The following is a 23,521-nucleotide window of genomic DNA, read 5'->3' on the forward strand; positions in this document are numbered from 1 at the left end:
AATAACAGTTCGATCGGTATATGTAGCCTGTTCTTATTCGAGTCTTCGTGCTACCTCGTGCTGTAATTATCGCGTTATAGTCTTACGATTGTAATTTTACTATTCAATGATCGCCGAGGAGCTATTCGTCGTTCGTGAAATCAGTTTATTATTTAGTCTTTTACCGTTGAGACCTCTCGAAGTGTCCTAATGTTATTTTCTTTAAATAGTATTTAATATTATCGAATTCTTCGTTCCAACGCACACTGTCACGCGTTCATTCGCCTCCTCGAGCATGAATACAATAAAATTAACGTATGCTATAACGAGCATCTTTGCGTGTGGAAAATTGTAAAAAGTGACAGAGTTTCTCTTTACGGTTGAATGATAGAATTTTATTACAACTGTTCACGTTATAGCCAGGAACATATCGCAGTTTAAATAAAAGGAAAATATTCAATTTCTAATAGAATCGTGCTGGGTAATGGCATTATGCGATTTCTTTGTACAAATCATGGTAATTAACGAAGAAACCGTGGAAAATATTAGTCGTGCGTGAAGATGTTCGGAAGAAACCGGAAAAAAGCATAGAAAGGGGCAGAAAGTTTCTCCGACCAGTTGTATTACTATTTTTATAACAATAATAGTTATCGCTGTCCTCGTGACAATAGTTTGTAGCTCTTGCGATTAAATAACGTTCCAGCCAGACCTCGTAACTTTCTTCATTGTGAATATTACGCTGCGTTCTTTTTATACCGGTTTTTCTCTCATTGTGTAATCATCATCATAATATTGTCTCTGTAAAAAGGAAAAACCACGTTACTTCCGTTATTTATGTTCCATTTCCGGATAGTTACGAGCTCGCGTTGTCGCAAAAGCAATAATAGCCGAATAAAGATATTAATATTACAATTTTAAAAGTTGTACATCAAGTGTTATATGAAAAATATGGTAAAATTATGCGATGACTAGCATGCGACTAGTAAAAGATTCATAAAATAATTATAAACGAAGTTTTGTATTTTCGAGTACGTTTTAAGCAATTTATTATAGAGTAAAATTTGGCTAATTAGCGATCTGTCAAACGAATGTGGGTAAATCCGCCATGGCAAACATGCTTGAGGAGGGAGGCAAAACGCGTTGAATTAATTATTCCTAACCGCGATTTTACGGTTCGTGCCAGCCGATGAGAAAGCTGAAAGGGGAAGAAGAGATATCGCTGATCCATTTTTTCGCTTTTCTAACTCGGAACATCGCGGCATCGCCATTTTTTCCCAAGTCTTTCGTTATCATCTTTCTCGCTGTTTCTTGTATTCGCATGATCGTGAGGTTCATGATGTCAGTAAAACGACAAGTGTTGTAAAAGAAAATTGTATCCTTCGAGTACATTTTCACTCATATTTGACCCTTTGAAGCGTTATAAATATTTTTTATATTTCATTCGAAATTTTTATCTCCTTTTTAATACATTTGTACAATATTTTTATATATTCAATTATACATATTTTATTTTTTGTATATTTATAAGGATACAGAGATACAATTATATTGTTGAATTTATAAATCTGCAATTCTAACCTAACTGTATAAAACAAATTTATTATGGCGGCTAGTTCAGTCTTTTAAAATGCAGTTTGTGTTAAGATGACAATTTCAAATGATCAAAAAAGAAGTTACTAACAGACTGAAATTATTTTAAACAATTAATTCATGTAGACACACAGAATATTTTTTAACATTTAAATTTATGAACCTACATAATTTTAATATCCTATACGCATATTTACATATTTATATTCGAAATATCGAAAGAAATTATAAAAATTACTAGAACTAGAATTAGTTCTTAGGTTATTAAAATTAAATAGAAGATACTAAAATTATCCTAGCTAAATCGTCGTTAAATAACATGATCGGTCAACTGTGAAATTGACGAATCGTAAAGGAATCGTAATTGAAATCATGACTGAAAGTTCCGTTAGCGTAATTCTATCCCCATCTTCCGTATTTTATCTTGGTAGGGAATTAAAGAAACCAGACTATAGCCGGAAGTAGTTCGCGCTTCAAAGGGTTCAAATGTAAGTAATATCGGCCATAAGTATTAGGACAACTCTTGATACTTAGTTAGACGCATTTCACTGCTTTTATTTTTGTTACAAATGTGTTATTTCACTCGCGTTACCTATGTTTTATAAAGTAAAAAACTAAGTGAAATAAAACTTATTTGAATTATTTAATAAAATCTTATGGGTCGACAGAGGAGGTACTACTATTTATCGTTCACTGTCACGCGTTCCTACATTCTTTTGCTTATATATGTGACACTTTCGGGTAATACGCCTGCTTAACTTTACGATTGTGTTGGGTCTGCTAACAACCAATCAGGCTAGTATTTCTTCCACAGGACTTTCTTTGAATTCAGCAGTATAACTAAGTGTCTTAAATATGTACATACCTATGGTCAGCAGTGCATAGTAACGTTTATCGCCGATTTTGGGCCTGAGTCGAGGGACAAAACGTATAATACAGAACACACTGAACACTTACACGTGAACGTGAGATACATACGAAAAACGAGGGAAAATTAGGCGATTCTTTCTATCATGTAGAATCTAATCAACGAACTTTCTTCGTAAGTGAAAAACTTGTGATATTGCAAATCAATTTCATTGTGTTTAGGTCGAGAGATGTAGAGCGTGTGATTTAAAATTTCGTGACTATAGCTAAACAGAAACTTTTCTTTTTTATAGATCTTAGGTTAGCTTCGTTTTATTATAAGACGGACAATCAGAAGTATGAGTTGATTATTGAATTTATTGGTGTTGATTTTCGGGATTTTAAATCACATAGCTGATAAGTTGGTATGTTTTCTATAGTCATTCCATACGACATTCCTTGTATTGAAATTGTGTGGGTACGTGGATTCACTTTTCCATTTATGTTTTCCATGAAATTGTGAGAATATATTCTCTTGGTAAATTTTGTTAAAATGCTTTGTATTTAGGTAAAAGATAAATTTAAGTAACAGATAAACAATGATGTGGATAACAATTCATTGTATTCTTTTTAAAAAGATTATAATGAGTAGTGTGCTCATGCAATTTCATTTTTCACGCATTTGGTAACTTTTAATCTTATTGAAGCGTCGGTTGCTAAATATCAAAAGAATATACAAAGCACTCTTAACAATAGTAAATATAATTACCAACGATAATCGTTGTGACCATAAGCAATAAAATACTCAAAACAGTAAAGGTTAGGAACAATTAATGTTGGACTACAATATTGGACTACATATATTTGTATTGTCTTCATAGTCATATTTATTCGTTCAATTATTAAGTTCCATAACCTAAAATTAATTTACAATTACAACATGCGATTTAAATCATCCAAAAGCTAGATAATTACAAATTAATAATTAAATTACAGTTTCTGAAGATAGTGTGAGTATCGATCGACGCTTCAAGAGAAACTATTCGCGTTCTACACCGTGGTTTTTCTACTCTTCCAATTTTGTACTTCCAAGGTGTATAAGATGTTTCAAAAACATTGCTTTCTCAATTTTAAAAGAGACATTTTCCTCCGTATAAGCATCTCACCGTCAGAGAAGGAAAATAGTTTTCTACGTCTGCTCTTGTAATTTGAGCCATTTCTTTCGGAACACAGTTGTTCAAGCGCAAACAGGGAAACGTAAAAAGATACGAGCGGTCATACATTCACGCGTATATTCATTATTATCTCGTGCACGCACTTTCAAGTTTGCATGCTCCAGTTTCTTCGTGTTATATGAATCTTCATTAAAGTGTCTTAGCCGTTAAGAGGAAAGCAAGGCCGAAATACAGAGAGAGAGAGAGAGAGAGAGAGAAAGAGAGAGAAAGAAAGAGAGGAAGGGCAGGACGAATTTGATTTCCATAAAATCACACGAGGGCGCGTATATTTTTCCCGAATTCTGTCCTCTGGATGAGTGTTTTCTATTCCTAAAACTGCATTTTATTGGTCGTTGAAAAAGTTCGTAGTGCTTTTATTATAAATAGAGTATAGATTTTTATGCATTTATGGAAAATTTGGAAATGCAACAGCAATATATAAAATGTCCAAAGTATAGTATCCTCTACAATATTTAATAGATAAAACAATTTCTTATTCAAATCGCAGTTTCTTAATTATATTCGTAAAAATGTGAATTTGCATAAATATACATAGTCTGATTATGTATTTCTTTCAAATAATAAAACGAATAAATATTATTCGAACAAATATCATTCTTAGTTGGATACTAAAGTGAATTAAAGAGAAATATCGAAAATTCGTTAATGAACTAAATCTTTCTTAACTTTCGCTACAAATTTTCCGATTCTTCAAATACAAATTATACAAATGTAAATATAAATTATAAATTACAAGTTTCTAGATGTTTCAATTCAATTCGATTTTGTTTGCTTTTATCGTAGTTGAACGATGAAATGATAGTGATCCAGATGGCAGATCGATCGACAATGCTCCGCACAGGTCTGTTCGATAGGACAAATGAACATTAAATTTAAGATAATTAGTCGATAATTAATCGAAATTGAAGTCACGTGTGAAGCAAAGAAGGTTCGGACCAAGTCCAGATCGGTTGATCTCGATCGTACAAAAATAAATTAGAAAAACAGACAAAAAAGAGTGAAAACTGGAAGAGACAAGGATAAAGACAAAGCGATAAAATGTATAGATATAATCATTAATATATTATTGTATTAAATTATATATATACAAACATGCATATACATATATGACTGTTATTTAGATCGAATTCTGGAACTTGGTCAGCATTCTCAGTGTTCCCGACAAAAATGTACTTACGACAAAAGGTGATAAGATTCATTATTATATTCATAAAATTAAAAATAAAGAAAGCTTTTAATATCCAATACCATTTTCGTTCATTTTCCAGGAAGATATCTACTGAAAAATACAATTTTCAATTTCTCAAGAATACAATTTTTATATTCAACACTGAAATTTGTATCCTTTACAAAATAAGAGCAAAAAAAGAAAGAGAAAAAGCATGACAACATCAGATAAAACGATTTTTCAATATATTTCCCTTACAAATCACAATCTCTTTTCTTTGATCTTGTAAGTAAATTTCAAAAATACAATAGAACATTTTTTGGAAAGTTATTTTTCAATTACATCTATCATTTCTCTACCGACATGCCATTGAGAGAACTACATTTCTTTTTATGCTAATTTGAGCAATTTTTGGTATATACAAATATGCGATAAGCCGGTTCGTTGAGTCGCCAGTAAAGAACGGCATCTGGAATGGCGAAAGTGAAACTATAACTGAAGTTGTGAGTATAAGACCCATAGGATGCTGACTCACATTTCCATTTTTCGTCCCTCTCTTCGAGAATTCCTTCGGTACAGTATGACGCACTCCGCTAACACAATTTCCTTTGTTACGATCGTCCGAGTATAAAACTAACAGGATTTGACCCAATTTGTTGGTTTTTTGTTAATACAACTGAAAAGAATAAGCAGGCTGTCACTATTAAAAAGGAAAAACTCCTTTAGATTTGTAGAGGAAAATAGCAATATATATATAAATAGATCATTACAGTACTTATTAATTATTTCAGCAGTAATTATTAATGTATTAATTATATTTTCAAAAGAAATGATACTTTATATCTATTACAGTTGTTTTTTTTATTAAAAAGATTATCTTATAGAAATACTTACTTAATTGATTCAAGTGCTTTTATAATTTCTATGCTAAAATATTGAAATATTTATTTTGTAACAAAATAATAAGAATAGTTACTTGTAAGAATATCTCAATTTCTTAATGCCTCTCTTGACATTGAGGAAGCGGCTATTATTTAAGAAACTTTAAAGACACATTTCAAACCAGTTTCTTGATGACCACGAAGGATTCTTCATTCATAGGAAGAAGATCCGTGTTACCTGAGTGTCCTAGACCTTGCGCGAGGGTGAAAGTCGAGGTCGAGATTGACTCGGTGATTTGGATCTCATTGAGGAAGCATCGATCCAGCTGTCTAAGTACAGATATTTCTCCTCGGAAAGTATTAAATGACTAGGATAGGTGGAATTTAATTCCTATGATAAATTAATTTATTTAATGAAATACCATATTCTGCATTAATATGTACATATTTTCTTACTTCTAATTTGAAATAAGAAAATAAAAAAATCTCTAATTTCTGTTATTAATTTAAGTACTTCTTTTTTCTTTCCAATATAAAAGTCTTATAATAAATTGATTTATGTATTGGAACATGATTTTTGTATAAAGATATTTCTTCAATTTATTGAAGAGTATTATTTTAGCTAGAAAACATAGGTTAAGAATATTACATTAAATAAAAGGAGGATAAAGAACATGAAAAACGTACTACAAAAAAATTTTTGCAGTGTCATCATCATCAAAAAAGTCAAAACATATTGTATAGCTGCCAACAACCACTTTTCCTCTAACCAGACACTTTGAAACCAATTCCACCATCCAAAAAATCACATAACAGGTATACATCATAATTTTCATATATCAACTAAATTATATAGTAACTTTTCCACCTATACGTTCAATTTCTAAGTGAATAAAACGATAATAAAGCGAAAAAGACAAATGTCACATTTTGTCACCGTAACAGTATTTTAAACAAGCAGTGGATCATGGATAGAAAGAAACTTTCACGACAGGAAGAGATATTTTGCAACTTGTGAGAACCTGAATTCGCTTTTTTTTTATGCTGTGGGCCTGGTGGCCATGTTCGCCCCGCTGAAATTTTCATATACCAATAGAAAGTTATGAGTACGTCCAGTTTTCACGATTCCACGAGCCGGATTCAACGGATACGTCGTGACAAATCGTTCTCTATCTCTTTCCATCATTCCTCCTGACCTGGTAATCGTGATTTTCTAAATTGTTTGCTCTCCAGTAACACGTCTGTCTCGTCTAGTCGCATTCTTGTAATTCTGTTCCTGCGAGCTGGTCGATTACTTTGATTTTTTGTAACTTCTATAGAGAATATTTGATACCAGAGAATTATTGCAGTATAGTAGAGAGTAAATTGTCAGGAAAAGATTGATAATATTATTATCAATTAATGGACAACAATTTTGGATAAAGATTTTTTTTATAATAGGTAAATATAATATTAAAGTGGAGGAAATTTAATATTAAGTTGAATGTAAGTATGCAACAGTCCTTTTGTTCTTTGATCTTCTTTTTTATGTTTAGTATACCATATCATTTTTGCTATACATATGTACTTCATATTTGTATAGAAAGTGATTTTTGGAGCTTCATCTGCGTGCAAATGTATAATAGTGAATTCATATGGAAACTTCTTTTATTTATTCATAATAATAACTTTATAACTTTAATAACTTTATAAATTGTCAGTTGTAGGAGAAATCAACTTTTTTATCAATTAATGGCCAATGCTAATTCCTAATAATTAACAAACACATTCTGTGTCAGTTTAATTAATAAAATATTAACAGTCTCATAAAAATTCTCATTACACAACCTTATCATGGAATTTTACTTTGCATCAAAGTAAGTCTCAAATTTAATTCATTTCAATTAAGAATTATTATTTAATCCTATTACCACTTTCTCTCTATACAGAAGTTTTCTGTTTCCAATAAATTTTCCTATTTTTTAGGAACATCTGCCCGAAATTTCCGATATCAAGAAAGACACTTTTGATCCTTATACCCTTTTAACCCATTAACCTCAACTTGTAGGCAGCCAAATTGGCGATTACTCAATAAGTGTGTAACTAGCAATAAATCTGAAGCTTTAATATTGGACATTTTTGTATATATTAATATACTGTGAAAAAAAATTAAAATTAATACGGTATCCAAAGAGGTCGTGTGATATTTTGTATGAAATACAAAAATTGTTAAAATAAATATAAAAATTGGGTACTTTGCTATTCGATTGCTCATGCATTGCTAGGATTGAAGAGATTGGAGAGTTCTTATGATTCCCATAACCTCTACAAAGAGAAGTGGGTTTGATTCAACAGAAATGTGAATGTGAAAGTAAGATTCCATTGCACCGATTCTTATTTATCTTTATACATACGTATGGATAAACACACGAGAACAGAACCATAGATATTTTTACACGTTTCAGCGGACGAACTCATTCGAGGACCATTCCACGGAAGTGATTAGAAAACTTTCTCCACTGGCCGTGACCTCGATCCGATTGACGTTTCGGTAACAACGAGCTGGAAGGCCAGATAAGGCGAATTAGTGGCCACCACTAAGTTGCAACAGAGATAGCACATTGGTGATATGAGAAAGTCGTTAGTGTTTAGTTCTGTAGAGTTCCTTTGTACTATTGGATTTTTATAAAGCAGTCTTTTAACGTTCTCTTGATTAGGATTTATGAGTGTGAAATTTCAACGAAGGAAGCTCGTTCCCAGAAATTGATGGAAGGCAAAATGAAAAATAGCATCAAGGTGATAGGTTTCCACGAATAACTTATTTTTCATCTACTCCTCATTAATGTAGCTTATAGTGAATTGTTTCTTTTTGATAAATTGATGTAAAGTGAAATGAAACATAAAATGATGGTATCATTCTTTTGAAAGAGTGATTATAAGGTAATTTTATGTTGTAATTTTCACAGCATTGTTCACGCTATCTAACATCGTTGAAGATTGTAGATCAATTTTATTTCTCATTTTTTACAAATTAGTTAATAGTTGATTAGCTAACGTTAAAAATTCAATCTATACGTTCAATTTGGATCTCAAAATTTGAATTTTTTTAGTGGTAGAAATTAAATGAGATATTTTTCGTTAACAAAAGGAAGACTTGGAATTATAAGGAAGGAAATAAAATAGTAATATCGATAAGAGAATTGTAAAAGAGAAATCAATTGAAATTTGAAAGTTTCCAAAATTTACAATGTTGAACAGTAATATGTTAAATTATAATGCAATGTCATTAAATATTCAACAAGCGCCGATGACATGGTCATCATATGCTTACGAATCTGTCACGGTATAATCAAATATTATTCAATGTCATGGAACGTGACTGACATGCGAATGTTTTATTACATGTGTATTAGGCCATTCAGGGAACGATGAATTATGTTTTGAATGCACCGTAACAGTCTCGTGTGTAGAACTTTAATGCAATTTCTATTTATGCTCAACAAAATATTATTTGATACCTGATTCAAGTAATCACAGGATCGTTTATTTTATGGTATTTTATTTTATCAAGATTAATGTTTTGATAGATTTAATTTCTTATTTGTATTTCAAATTTAGTTTTTAATTAAACGCTACGTTTTAATTTTATATTTATACGTAAAAATATTTTTTATTCTGAATAGAGTTAAACTATTCAAGTAATTTTGAACAATAGTAACATTGTAACATTAAATACTATATTTATAAATAACGCTATCTCTCATAATTTACAACATAGTGTTATAAAGATACTAAAAGAATGTAAAAGAATTGTGCAATTGGCAATGCAATTTTACTCCTAGATATAAGTCTAATCTCGTAACTATCTGTATCGTGAAATGTCGACTTATACGGGTCAAGATCTTTCCCATGAGAAATTTTTATCTATTATTAAGTGTAACCTATCCCAGTATTTGTGTATTTAAGTAAGCAAACACGCCTAACTACAAAAATCATTTTTTCAAATCTTTCTCATTCATATATTTTTAAATACAATTTTCATTTATATATAATAACATTTTTATTAGCTCTTTTTATTATTATCAATGATATATTTATTACTAAACAAATTTTTCATAGATTTTTTATGAATTTTTAGTTAAATCAAAGTTAATCTTTTGATAAAGAAAGACAATATCCTCTTTTGATTGGGTTGTCCGTTTGCAAAAATCATCCTAGATATTGGAAACTCATCGCAAACAAAAGTTTAATGAAAACCATGAATCAGCCTGCGACAGAAATCATAAAAGCTCGATCAGATGCTCGAGATTCTTCGCGAAGAACGAACTTTCCGCAAACAGGATAACCCTATGTAATGGAATGGTAATTGGACAAGAATCCGTTCAGTTTTCTTCTGCCTACAGCTTCGTCAAGACCGAGAATAAATTATACGTTAATCGTGTTTAAAAAGAACATTCGTAAAAACGAGTTTCTATACTAACAAATTGCCTAACAATGCTCACCATTACTTGGATTTCTTTTCTTTGTTGAAGAAAAATTACAACAATTAGGTTAAGTAGTCGTCTTAGAATATTTAGATTAGAAGGCTATTTAGAGATCTAACAAATTCTCTTATCTTCCATACTTCCCCCTTAAGAAAATATATGTGACCTTAATCTATATCTTTTATATTCCAAAGGATTATATTTTCATCCAATAATCTTATAAATATATTGCATAGATGTGAAGAGTTGTAAATAACAATTAGGAACGGCAATAAAAGAATTGAAAAATAACTAAAATATCTGTACTGCTACTATAACAAAATAATAATAGGAATACAAACTATTAAAAAAGGTCAAACGGTAGTAAAATCTCACAGTTCTTCGTTAGTCCATACTATTGTTCTCCATTTCCGTAATTGTTATTTGCCCGTATATTTCAATTACACGCGCAACGAGCGCGTGACGCAATACGAATTAAAATTCCAAGCCGAAGGTTTCACGTTATGTGATCCACTTTTCGATGAACATCAGACGAATTTCGTTACGCAAGCAAATTTTGTTGAGAAAGGGTGTAACAGTCGAATCGATTCCATACAAGGAAGTTAGAGTTTAGCATTGTTACGCGACTGACCTTTATCGTAGCTGAAATTCCGTCTGAGTTTCTCACGGGGTGTGTATTTTGTATTTTGAACGCTAGAGCGTGTGTTTGTGTTGTAACGCTAGAACTGCCAACCTATAATGTGTACCTAAATATGTTATACATAGTTAATTAATATTAAAGCAATATGTTGATAACATATAAGTATATATAATCAAGTTCCTGTACCAATAACAGTAAACTTTAATATTATCAAAAATTTTGCTAGTTATAATATTAATCTACGTACATATGAAGAAAAAACGTTTCTTTATAGATAAATATGTGAGATATAATAAACTAGTACATATGTTATGTATATTAGTATTATAGTATGTAGTATTTATCCTCAAAGCTTAGTTATTCAATAAAAGTAGATTTGTATACTCTAGTCATCAGAAAAGAAATTATTGTGTTGTATGACCTAACCTACATTTTATTGTAGCTTGACTGAAATTTCCAAAAAGTTTTCTGTTGCTCGAGTAGGATAATCTGCCGATAAAATATGATACGAAGAAATCTGATTATGGCTACGTTGTGTTTATTAATAATTGTATGGATTTTACTTATATTCTATCACATATTTGATTATTGCGTGCAAACTGCACTACTGTAATTATGCAAGATACTTTGTTTTAAGGAACGGATTGTATATATAGAAGTTTCTTATGTATGAATAATGAAGATGGATTAAATATTTGTTACTATGTCGTTATATGGAACAACTCCATAATTCGTGTCGAGGTAACAAATACTTTATACCTTAAATATTAAAGATTCATGATGCTTTTGAGGTATTTGAAACTGTTTCGTAACACATATCTAGATAAAGTAGCTAAATTATTTGAGGTACTCAAGGTTACTAAATATATACTGTATGTTAGTCACTAATAGTTGAAGTATCTAAAATATGCAAGTGTTATATCCAAATATCTCATGCATCTAAATAATCAAGATACAGTCGCGCACAAAACTAAATGGACAGATGGTGAAAATAGATATCAACGAAGTTACGTTAAATTCAGCTTGTTTACGTAAATATTAATTTCAGTTATTGATTAAATAATCTATGTACTATAAGGATATATGATAAATAGAACTTAACTATGCAACACTAGCAGTAGCCCGATTAAACCTCTTTAATACCTAAGTACTTCCACTATTTGTTCACTTATTTTATCATATCTCATATCGTATCTCATAGAATACCTATGATATTTTCAATAGAAGTTTCTATTTTCACATTAGAAAATATTTATTAAAACACATAACACTTTCAGGCTGATGTACAGTTCTTCATTACTACATAAACTCAGTTCGTCACCTATTCGTAAACTCAATCATTGGTCATACTAGAAGGATCGCGACGCGGCGCTACGAAGGATGCTTATCGAGCTCGAGGAAGGTTTACCCTGACTGTCCCTGACCCACTTCCGGTCAAGTTCATTGCTCATCCACGGCGCGGCGCGTTGACCTCACCTTGTACGCGTGCCGATCTTCTCTCTTCCTGATTCTTTCCCCTGCTCTTTGCTTACCTGTCTCTATTCAATTTGTACGCCTACGAATCTCCAGAACCAACATACGACGATGGTGGTAACTAATTCATTCTGTTCAGTGTATCCGAATCGTGAAAATGGCAGAGTAAAAAGGAACCTCATCCTTTTTTTAATAATTTAACACACAAATAAATATACGCCTACAAAGACAAAATTTAAGATGTTCGAAAAATTGAAAAATCCAGAAGATATGTAAATATGGATCCTGGTCATGCTCCTTTTTTGTGCTTATGGTCGTGTTTCAATGCGGTGAAAGTTTTTTGCGGCTTCGAGAACTGCACAGGTTACGTAAAATACTTTTTAAGGCTGAACAATTTGTGTGAATTTTATATACCTATTCGCAGAGATATTTTGTTGTCCTGCGATGTCGTTTTTTGGTTAATAAGTATTTTATTAGATAATAAATGAGTTAAGGGAAGAAGTTCCGATGCTAGTTTTTTATTTTCAGGTTAACAGAGATTCTAAAATATGATAGATCTTGTTCTTCCTAACCAATCATATAAGTTAAAGGCAACACGAAAATTTTTAATGGTGCATTGTAATTGGGAAGCATCAGTTTTAGAAAGTATCTTTCACTATGACTCATTCTGCTTTTTCCATTTTTATTCTTCAGAGAATTGAACCATATCAACTACACATTTTTATAGAAAACAACAAATCACTGAGGTAATAAAAAACGATAATGTATAGAAACTCAATCTTTAAAGTCAAATAAAGCAAATGGAAATATTTTATTACAGCAATTAGTATCTGGAACAAGGTAATTACAATCTCATCCTTTACGATTTACCGATTCATTGATCGAGGTCAAACATAACATCATATTATAATGCTATGTAATGATCGCATATTAATATAATATTAATTTTTTGATCCAAATGTAACTTATTTCAAAATATTTTCCATATCTTTGAAATTAGGCTTTAGTAATGGTTATGTAAAAAATTATCCGTGACCTTGACAGTGTATCTCAAGATCATTAACCTCAGAGAGTTAAGTCGTTTCGTAAATAATTATCAAGCAATTAAGTTATACATTTTTTTCTAAAGAGTAGTATTTTATCCAGAGAAGCAAGACAGATTTACCTGACCTTTTTTTACCAAGATGGCGTTGTAACACGCGTTAAAAATGCACCATGAAAGCTAATTAACGTAATTGCCGCTTCCGTTCGTGGTAAGGCGATGAATGCGTGTAACGCGCTTCACTTAAGGTACATAGTTGTCAATTCAAACTTTAATCGTTTAAAACGAGTTGATACACGAAGATAATATTCATTCGAGACAATCAAGTGCAATCAGCGCAGTTCAACGGTAGAGTTCGTCGACGTTAGTGTAATCACGAAAACAATAATGAAGTAGTCTGTAATTTTAGTTGAAGAGGTTAACATTCTTGCATGCCATAACTTTTCCAGCTATACTTCGTTATTACCTAAATTAAACAATTCTCGTCGTCTCTCTCTTCGTTATATAGCTTTTAGTGCAGTTTAATTGGAATGTGGCACAGTAGCGTGCAATTTTTGAACGTAGAGTAATATCAAATGCTATCTGTGTACATGTATACAATATTTCTAAGTTTTATTACATAATATATTTTTTAAATATAATTTCTTAAAAATATTTTTGACAAAACTTGTTACACAATTTCTTACTATTTTCACATTTTATGATTTTATGATTTGTTTTTGAATTTAGAAATGGAACTCTAGGAATTCAGTTGGGAAAAGTAGAATAGGTTTGCTTGTGGTCACATGGTCGGACATCAAGTTCTCTGCTTATAAATTATTCTCTACGAGGAAACCTAGAAATTTCTTAAATTTACATTTCAAACTTTTTGAATTTGTAGCCTAATTTTAAAAGAATTTCAACTTAAACTTTTTGTAATTAGTAACTTGACTTTTCAAAATCTTTCTTTCTCAAAATCAACCACTTAAAAAATTCAAATTTAATGATCAAAGAATTTAATTAACTATTAAATTGGACGACGCAAAAATTACTGGAACTATTCTACGGTATTACAGTACGGAAAATTTAATGATACATACAACTATTAATTAAGAACATAAACAGGTCGTTTCATTTTTTTATAACAACTTTTTCCAGCGGTAGATACCCGTAATTTTATTGTTTCCTTAAGGTAGTCGCAAATTGTATTTTTTTTCTTTTTGGGGGCTTCCAACCAAGGTTGTTAGTAATATAGAAAATGGAAGTTCTGTGAAAAGCATCAAACACCATTTGTAAAATATTGTCATCACTCTTAAAAGATCATGTTGCGTTACGTGTTTGCAGAAACGAGTCTCTATGGTGCAATCGTAATTGAATGAACAATGATGGAATACTTGAAATGTTTGAGAGAATATGAATGGATGAAAAGATGATGGATATTGTCGTGGGAATGTCTGCAGAAAATGAAACATGGAAATGTCCTTTCCTTTTGAAGATTATGTATTGACAGTTATACTTCTTAAGTAAAATGTAAAACAAAATTGCAATTTCGCACTTAATCTTATATTTTATCAATAATATGATGTCACATCTATCGTCCAGACAAACTTAAGAAACAACCTAAACTGTGTGGCCAGGGAAAGGAGTTCCTAGGACATTGGAAATAAGGTTGATATGAAGGTGGATTATTAAAGTAATTACAGAGAAAGAGCAGTAGGGGGCTGGGCACAGTGGAGTGGAGGAATTTGTCTCGCTTTCACCTACGACGATCCCCAAAGTGGAGGCAATGTTGTCACAGATAGAAAAATCCATTGTCTTCGCAATCAATTAGATTCATGATGGTAATCCATCGTTTCTAGGACTTCGTGTATCCTCCAGATGTAACGCAATACGGGCGAAGAATGGGATAGGAATAGAAAAGGCCAAGCTTGACGTCCGATTGTAATTTTGTGTAATTCCATGGAAGCTTTCTAGTACCAGGAGGAAGAAAGGCGGTTAGTTTGATGGGCTGGTTGCCTCAGGTTGTTTCCGTGTGCCATCGCGGAAACACGTTCACCAAAATTAGCTTGCACGATACGACTTCCTTTTTTCCTTTTAATCCTAGCTTTTCGCTTTCGGTTTCGCTAGAAGCTTGTTGGAGATAATGAAGAAAAATGATATAGACTTTCAGGTTATTTTTGTTGATTACAAAGTTCATTAATTAGGAGTTTTATTGACAGCCCCTCTCGCTGGGAAAAGAGTAAAACTGGTTGATAAAGGACATGAGATATGGTTGTCTTTTTTTATTTAGAATTTGTGGAAATGTATTAAAAAGTAAAATTAAGTTCGATGTAGCAAAACTTAGGAGAGATTAAATTGTATAATGATAGAAAGAGATAACTAGAGTCGTTGGTTAGAAACATCAGCAATTTCATAAGAGCAAGATCTGTTAACAGCGTTTAGTGAATTGTTTTATATGTAAGAAAAAGAAATCGATTCCCTATAATATAGATATGATATACGTAGAAAGTCAAAAGGAAGGGAACGAGTACAATGAACACAGTAAAAGAAAACAAAGTTGACAGAGAAATTGAGAGATATAGCAATGAAACTAAAAATACTAAAAAGTATAAAAGATATCGGGAGAAAAAATATAAATAAAAATAAAAAGGAAAAGAAATTTGATAAAAATAATCTAAAAATCAATAAAATGGAAACAAAGGATGGACGAAGAAGACAAAATAAAGATAAAGAATGAAATCCAAACTGACGAAGGGAAGCTTTATCATTGTTAGGTTAATCTCGCAAGGATACCTGGTAATCCATTCTAATCAGCAAACTACATTCGATCGATTATCCGTAACAATGTAAACGAACGAGAGTGAAAGTAAGAGAAATTTACGATTCCTTTTATCACCCTCAGGTGAATCGATGCTCCCTGGTCGGAATATTATTCATCCGTGAGATAAGAATCGTATACTTTCTAAGCTGAGACCTTCCCTCGGTACTTTGAAATATTAAAACGTTTTGCAAACGTATCGTTCGATGTTGAGAGTAATTGAGGCTCGTAAGTGACCCGTTACTTTCTAAATTCTTGTGCGTTTGACTAATATCAGTTCGTCACGTAGTACATATGTTTTGCCAGACACGACGTTTAACAATGGAATCTAATCTTCTTTATTGTCACTTAATTGTTACGATATTACGTTGTTTGAGTGTGTAAAGAGTTTGAGATCGAGTAGCTCTATCTTTTTCCTGGGGGCGATGTTTATTTGCTTTTCTATAGAATCTTCTTTGTTATATGTTGATTTATATATTGATTATTATGGTATTACCATAATATCCCATATATACCATAATAATAATTATTATGTATCAATGTTATGTTTGTATAGTATTTTGACAACTTTAATGATCAATTACTAGGTGGAAGTTTTTGTCTAGAAATAAATTTTTTAAATAAATAAATAAAGCAGTAATCTATGTCTTATAAATTGGTAAACACTTGTAACTACGTACCTTGATCTCCATTACAGATAAACAAAGAATAACTATAGCTTTCTCTTCATTGATATTTTACAATTTGCTATAACATGTAGTACCATGGTAGTAACCTACAAATAAACAAAATGAGAAGGAAAGCAAACATTCTATGGAAGATGAAAATCTTAAAATAACGTGAACTTTGCTGAATACAAATGAGAGGACAGACAGATCTTGGGTATCTAGGCCTGCCAGACTACCGCACCGCGCTGGTATCTTTTCCCTTTCACCGGTACCACGCAGAAAAATCCGATTAGGTACGTGTACTTGCTGTATCTCGTATATACATACGTAAGTACTTGTGTTTCAATGTCTGTACATGTAAACCAAATGATTTCCTACGCATGAATATGCCATCAAAAACCTTAGGAACTCTCAGCTATTTGTATAATTATTTCTTCATTTATTTAAGATTATAGAAATTATTTGTATATATAGAGAATTATTAAAATAAAGAAAAAGATTGATTTTCAAATCAATAGTAAGGACATAAATGCAATAAAATGGGAATGAGTTTATACCAAACGGCTATAAAGACTAGATACAGTCAAGATTATGTGTTTCCGTACATTGCCAAGAAACGAATTGGCGTCACATCTATAGACGTCATTGTCGTTTCTTCCTGTTCTGTCCCACATCACGGACCAAGGTAGCTATCGATGCCTTGTTTCAAAACTCTCGTAAATCCCCCATTTTATTGATCTCCTTAATAAAGAAGTATGTAAATTGGCCTGCTATAACCATATTATAGATCGATATTTTATGCTAACATAAGCCGATCTTATTTGTAAATTGCCATAAATTTAAAGAATTTTTTAAGTATCCTACTTTTATAATATAAAGGCAATTTGTAAGATAAATCAATTGTTACTTTTATGATCTTAAATTCTCCAAAATCAATAAATTTTCAATCACTCAAATTTCTAAAGTTTCATTGACATCCAGTTTTTCTATGATAAAAAAGAAAAATATCATGTAGTAAAAATTAAAAAATCAGCTATTAATTTCACAGAATTACTAGTTCTCCGAAATTTCCTAGATACCTAGCTTTATGTAATAAACAAAATTATCTCGTAATAAAGGATTACAAAATCAAGTGTTATCTCTACAGAATCGATTACAGGTTTGATCGTTTCTTCCTGGTGATTGGATGTACACGGTCCTGGCCATTCATCTTGCGAAAGACAAGTAACCAAAGCAGCGTACAATGAGGAGGGGATCTGAAGAGGTCGGGGAGAATCCTCGAATTCAATGCCCGGATACACGGCGAGCTGATGATTACACAGCACCCATAACCATTCTACTTGTACCCATGTACTTGAGCGGTTCGACCAGTAGAAAACACCTGCCCTCTCTATTGAATAACTCCAGATAACATGTCATTCTCTGCATTGTCTCGTACATTTTGTAATCTGTAACGTGCGTTACATAGGTTGGTAACACTGCAATAAGACTGCAATTAGTAATTAATCTCGAATATTTTAATAAGAGGGAATTTTCAAGGGTAGATTATCAATTTCAATTTGATGAGAATTATATTTGATGTATAAGATAATGCAAAAGTAACGCAGTTCTTATCACGATTTTTCCTTTTTATAAGTATATAATTTTTAATATATTTTCTTTTATTCAAAAGAGACTATTGAAAGTAACAAGAGAAAAATTGTGATAAAATTTTATGGGCATCATGAAACATATTTGGAACTTCTGCGTCATTCTGTAGTTCTAAAAGGATATTTATTACCTCTTTTTTATATCTGACAAAACTTTTCGAGGATATACGATAGAAATAATCCTGGAAGTTAGCTGGAGTTAATTTTTTTAGTATTGGAATTATAATGATTGGCTTACCATAAATTTTAACTTGATATGTTTAAGATGACGCTTGTTTGATGGAGAAGGTTAGGAATGTAATTTTCTATAGAAGTAGGAGTGAGAGGATGAATTTCAAGGACGTTCGCTGAGCAGCAATTCTAGTTATTCGATTTTACATCAATCTCACTGGTAGTTACTATAGAAGCATTATTCGTCAATACATTCACTTTCTATTCTCTAACTCCATATAGTCAACAATCGTCTCACAAAATTTACATTCAGATCTACAAATCTACATTCCGTGATAATTTAATTAATATGTCAGTTCTCTTAACTTTTGAATCTTATCATTGTAATACATTCTAATATCTGATTGTTCTATTAAAAGTTCAATCAAATTGAAGAAAATCGTCCTAAGCGGAAAAATAAAGAAAAATTCAATCGCCATTCAATCGATAATCAATACTTTACAACTTTCGAGCACAAAATCTTTCTCTGTGTTACTTTCTAAAATTGGAATAGGACTTTTTTCCCTCTGTGAAGAATGAGTCTTTCATGTATTTAAATCTAACCTCTTAAAAAACACAAAAAAGTTAAGATATTTTATTTCTTTTTATATGATAAAGAGAATATGTATACAGTAATTAGATTACTTTGCTTGAATACTCTGAGCTAAGTACACAGGACACCAGAAGAACGTATACATATTTCAACAAAAGGCAAACGTTTATATCAATAAACTTTGAAAAAATCCATAGATAAAATTTATTAAACATTTACTATACGTTTCTCTATTCGTATCATATCAATTTCAATTTAATAATTGAACAACCAACATCAAATCTAATCCCTTGATATGATAAGAATAAAAGGATACATACATACATATGTATATATATGTAATATGAATTATTATAACAGAGTAACCTATTTAGACTATATACGCTTTCTTTATCATATAATTTACTAACTAATCAACATCAGATCTAATCACCCGCATTCTCGTTATCTTAACCTCTCCAAATCATATTCCATATTCATCCATGCAATATATGCCATACTCTAATTTCTATAATTCCAACTGCCATCATCTTTCTTCCATCAGCAATCATGTACTGTACTATTACCATTATGTATCATTTATGCCAATAGTGGAATCCGTAAACGCTAGTTTTCTGGCAAAACGGGAAAAGTCATACACTTAATAATGATATTCTACTAACTATAATAATGCGGTAGTTGTAGTAGACGATGTTATACCGTTATATAACGCTTCTATTAATATCTTTTCATTAAGTTCTACTCAAAGAATTGCGAGCTGTTATTAGGACATACCTATGTCTTCGATAAAAGCTATCTGCCGTACGACAGTTTTTCTTCCTGGCTGGAGAATCATAACGCATGGAAGCACCATGAGCCGGCCAAGTGACTGACCCATGATTCCTATCATGAGATTGCATAAGATCGCGCCACCATATACATACTATAAGCACGCCGCCTCTCACTTCTCTCGATCCTGTTTCGTTCAAGCTGACGTGAATATTTCGCGTTTGGAAAAGGCGCTTGAAATTTGCTCGCAACCTAGTGAAATTTGGGAGGTTAGGAATAAGTAACATTTAGTAGTTAGCTTTAATATAAATTTTGGTTAGTATAGTGTATAGAGGATGATTACAAGTGGAAACGGAATTTCAAGTAATTTATATTGCTAAAGTTATAATAAATCTAAATCTAATTTTAGAATGATGATTTTAGAATTTGATTAGAATTGTATTACTTTTCTATATTAGGAATGTATTAGAACAGTTTCCTAGGAAGCATTTTTTTATAGCAAAACACTTTTATATGGTACTTTTATATGTTATTATGGTTTCTCTATAAAGAAATAAAACTTGTATTGGTACTTTAGTTGTCAACTCAATATATTAGAGGAATTATACTAATGTATTAATAGCTTCGTAATACTTTTTCATTTTCAGGAAACCATGTAGGAAGTTGAAAAAAATATTCTTCTATATTTGGGATCTTTTAGTATGAATGATTAGTATGCAAAAACGTAAGAAAGGTTAAGTCTATGTAGAAAGTAGGTAACCAAAATAGTTTCTGTAATATCTGTACGGCAAATATGGAAGAAAATGTGTAAGATTAGAAAACAATTAGGATTTTATTGCAGTTCGAACGATGTTTTCGCGCATAATTAGACATTAATAAAATGTTGTTTGTAAAGTTTACATTAAAGATGCTTAACTAGCAATGAGTCTACGCACCGGTATATACAGGCAATTTTCTTTTCTGCTCTAGAAGTTCGAAGAACAGTTTTACGTTTAGAACGATCCGATAAACCGGTCGTTGCTAAATTTTCCTGATTGGTATTTAACCACGTTGAATTATTACTAGGATCGTATGAGTGCTTCTCTCTGTAGTTTAAAGTTTAATAGCTTTCCCTGTAATTAAACGACCATGTTAACCACATTTTCAACACTTTTTTGTCATTTATTTTCAGAGCTTTATATTATTAATACATATATATGTATTTTATAACAGAGCGTAAGTACTGCTACATATATACAATGTAAATACTATAATAAATACTTTTTATAGCCACTGTAAGTAGAAGATTGTTTTAGCTACTAAATAATATAACGAGTTATACGTGTACTGTATTGTATTATTACTATAAATATTTTACAAAATATGAATATGAAATGAAAAGATCCAGAAATAGCCATTCGTATATGTATTTATAAATATAACTATGTTAGTAACAGCCATAATACTGTTAATTAACAACATTTAGCAACATGTACATATATACTTTCACTAATGTTTCGTTTTTGCTTTCGAATGTATAGAGGATTCGCCAAACCAGCAGCCACTATGAGTTTCGATTAAATCTTCCTGATCGACGAGCACATCAATTGATATCGATTATAGCTAAGTATTTATAGTTCGATAGTGTTTCGTGACCCATTAGATCGCAACGTGTAATCGATACATCGCGTTGCTTGCGTCGAATTCGTGCACAAATCGAGTTCGGCGAGCAGAATGGCTGACTTGCTTTCTGTCTGCAAATAATCTGCAAAACGATTGCGCAAAGACGAACCACTATAGAAGCCTTCCAGCGCTCTTCTCGAAGATATATTGAAGGACTTAACTTCTTTAAAGAGGTTTTCTTTAGTTCTCTGCTTTCCTCTTTTAGGAAATGATAGATAGCATATTTTTAAGATTTAGGTACAGTACAAAGGTTTGTACGCTATTGTTAAAAGCCTTGGTTGGTATAAAATGAAATAATATTATATAAATTTTAAATGATGAAATCATTTCTTTTTTTACAATGGTTTAATATTTGTTTGGTTTTTTAGAGTATAATTATGAAGAAGATTAAATAATAAATGTAACATATATTTCTACCAATTTTTCATTCTTCTTTAAAGCTGAGTTTATTATATTAATCATGTGGCAAGTTAGTAATAAAGTTCATAAAATCTTACCAATAGTAAATTTTGGTCATATCTGGTAGTAAACAGTTTCATAATACTTGAATTAAAGGTTACCAAGAAACTAACAAGATCTATAAAATTTCACAAAAACAAATCATCAACTGTTCACCAAAAATGCATCATTTGCAGATTTAAAATAAAGGTACTCCAAAGTTCAAATGATTAACTTTTATTTATTGAACACTACATCCTTTAAAGAAACTTTAACAGATTGCTCTCCACTATCCACAGATCTAAGACAAGGTTCTTCAGTATTCTATACTTTATACCATCAATCTTAATTTATCACACACTATAACCTCCTTAATATCTAAACAAAGAAATATTAATAACTTATATTCCAGAGATGCAAAACAAAAGAAATTCTACTACTCCACATAATCATCCAACCTGAATTCATCATACTCCATACTTTTTACATAAACTAATCTAAAATGGATATAATGGAAGTTATAGAATAAAAAGGTATGTAGAATAATCAGTTGATCTAACCGTATCCAGGGCTGTATGCATTCCTCGCGCGTGATGAGACCCTTACGTCAATGTTTGTAATCAATTTTTATCATTAGTTGTTTAATAGCGTAACAACAAGTTATAGACATCTGCTGTATGAAGAAACAAATTTTTTAGATGTATTGCAAAAATATCCAATTGATCACCCATTGATCTCGAAACAGAGAAGACTTCGAGTGCTCTCACCAATGGTTCGTTGAATTTCTCTAACAAAAATGCGTCGCTTTCAGAGCAGTAATGGAACGAGAGAAGGATGTGTGGCGGACAGCTCTGTATCGCTCGGTGGAAAGAGATACCTGGAATTGTCTCGGTTATACCGGTTCGTGGGGCCAATCGAATGAGAGGCTTTCTCCTGGATCACTCGTTTGCACCGAGTCTTCTCGTCCCCTGGAGGGGATATTTATATAGGCTGTCCATTCCGGGTGAGCCCCTTCAAACTGTCCGCGATCTTAAGCCTGTACACGAGAGTTTAACAATTTTAAGAAACTTATATTAATATTCGGTGTGTAAACGCAGTTCGAATCTTCGGTGAACGCCCTTTTGGAAAAAAGAAAAATTATTAGAATTGAGGAAGAGGAAAGAGAAGAAGAGAGTGGTGAAGAGAAGAAGGGGTACGAGGGACATGGCTCGATCGTGGTGCGTTGTGAGAGAGTGCAACCGAGACGAACAGTAACGAGCGAAACGTAGTCGAGTTTAGCGCGAGCTTATCGTTCCGAGGCGGAAGTCCTCGAGTCTGCATTTGTGTCTTGGTCGTTCGCTGGGACTACGATCACCCTGCACCATGGTGAGTAATTATTACGATTAGGGTAATGTTGTGTTCAAGAATTGAAGAAATTTTTAATGCATTCTTTTCATTTTTTTCTCTTACACTTCTTGTT

At 31.7% G+C, this 23,521-nt stretch overlaps 2 protein-coding genes and 3 long non-coding RNA genes across 6 annotated transcripts in view; 2 read left to right on the forward strand and 3 right to left on the reverse strand.

The window, feature by feature from the left end:
* Positions 1–5,104: 5,104 nt before the first annotated feature.
* Positions 5,105–5,485, reverse strand: LOC112212443. Its single transcript, XR_002946274.2, has 2 exons — positions 5,354–5,485; positions 5,105–5,287 (listed from the first exon to the last, which is right to left on the reverse strand). It is a non-coding gene; the product is annotated as an uncharacterized LOC112212443 (long non-coding RNA).
* Positions 5,486–7,411: 1,926 nt separating this feature from the next.
* LOC117151425 lies at positions 7,412–11,020 on the forward strand. The gene is made up of 2 exons (XR_004461337.1): positions 7,412–9,140; positions 9,817–11,020. It is a non-coding gene; the product is annotated as an uncharacterized LOC117151425 (long non-coding RNA).
* A 1,999-nt stretch (positions 11,021–13,019) lies between these two features.
* LOC112212227 lies at positions 13,020–20,520 on the reverse strand. Of its 2 annotated transcripts, XR_004461295.1 has the most exons (3): positions 19,969–20,520; positions 16,795–19,808; positions 13,020–16,715 (listed from the first exon to the last, which is right to left on the reverse strand). XR_004461295.1 is itself a non-coding variant. In XM_033319624.1 (2 exons), exons 1-2 carry the CDS (start codon positions 20,247–20,249, stop codon positions 16,862–16,864), a joined length of 309 nt encoding a protein of 102 aa, XP_033175515.1. In that variant the 5' UTR covers positions 20,250–20,519; the 3' UTR covers positions 16,795–16,861. The 2 variants fall into 2 exon arrangements, 1 of the variants encoding a protein (XP_033175515.1); XM_033319624.1 differs by lacking the exon at positions 13,020–16,715 and having other exon boundaries at positions 16,795–16,889; positions 19,969–20,519.
* Positions 20,521–20,616: 96 nt separating this feature from the next.
* Positions 20,617–23,521, reverse strand: part of LOC112212251 — a 35,394-nt gene continuing 32,489 nt past the window's right edge. Inside the window, exons 2-4 of the long non-coding RNA XR_004461317.1 lie at positions 22,940–23,098; positions 21,446–21,706; positions 20,617–21,074 (exon numbers count right to left, since the gene is read on the reverse strand). This is a non-coding gene — a long non-coding RNA (uncharacterized LOC112212251). The remainder of the gene's footprint in view (positions 21,075–21,445; positions 21,707–22,939; positions 23,099–23,521) is intronic.
* Positions 23,108–23,521, forward strand: part of LOC100748192 — a 29,107-nt gene continuing 28,693 nt past the window's right edge. Inside the window, exon 1 of the mRNA XM_012381511.3 lies at positions 23,108–23,427. Within this exon, the coding sequence (XP_012236934.1) occupies positions 23,425–23,427 (3 nt within the window). The 5' untranslated portion in view covers positions 23,108–23,424. The remainder of the gene's footprint in view (positions 23,428–23,521) is intronic.

This window comes from Bombus impatiens, unplaced genomic scaffold, assembly GCF_000188095.3.
Source record: "Bombus impatiens unplaced genomic scaffold, BIMP_2.2 scf_0019, whole genome shotgun sequence".
Taxonomy (NCBI): domain Eukaryota; kingdom Metazoa; phylum Arthropoda; class Insecta; order Hymenoptera; family Apidae; genus Bombus; species Bombus impatiens.

Bases quoted from the DNA above. Each gene is read 5' to 3' on its own strand.
- LOC112212227 (XM_033319624.1), bottom strand. From the start codon at position 20,249: ATGTTACTTATTCCTAACCTCCCAAATTTCACTAGGTTGCGAGCAAAT. The intron at 16,890-19,968 runs GTATGTCCTAAT...GTTTATTTGTAG, and splicing joins AGCTTTTATCGAAGACATAG to GTTACTACCATGGTACTACA.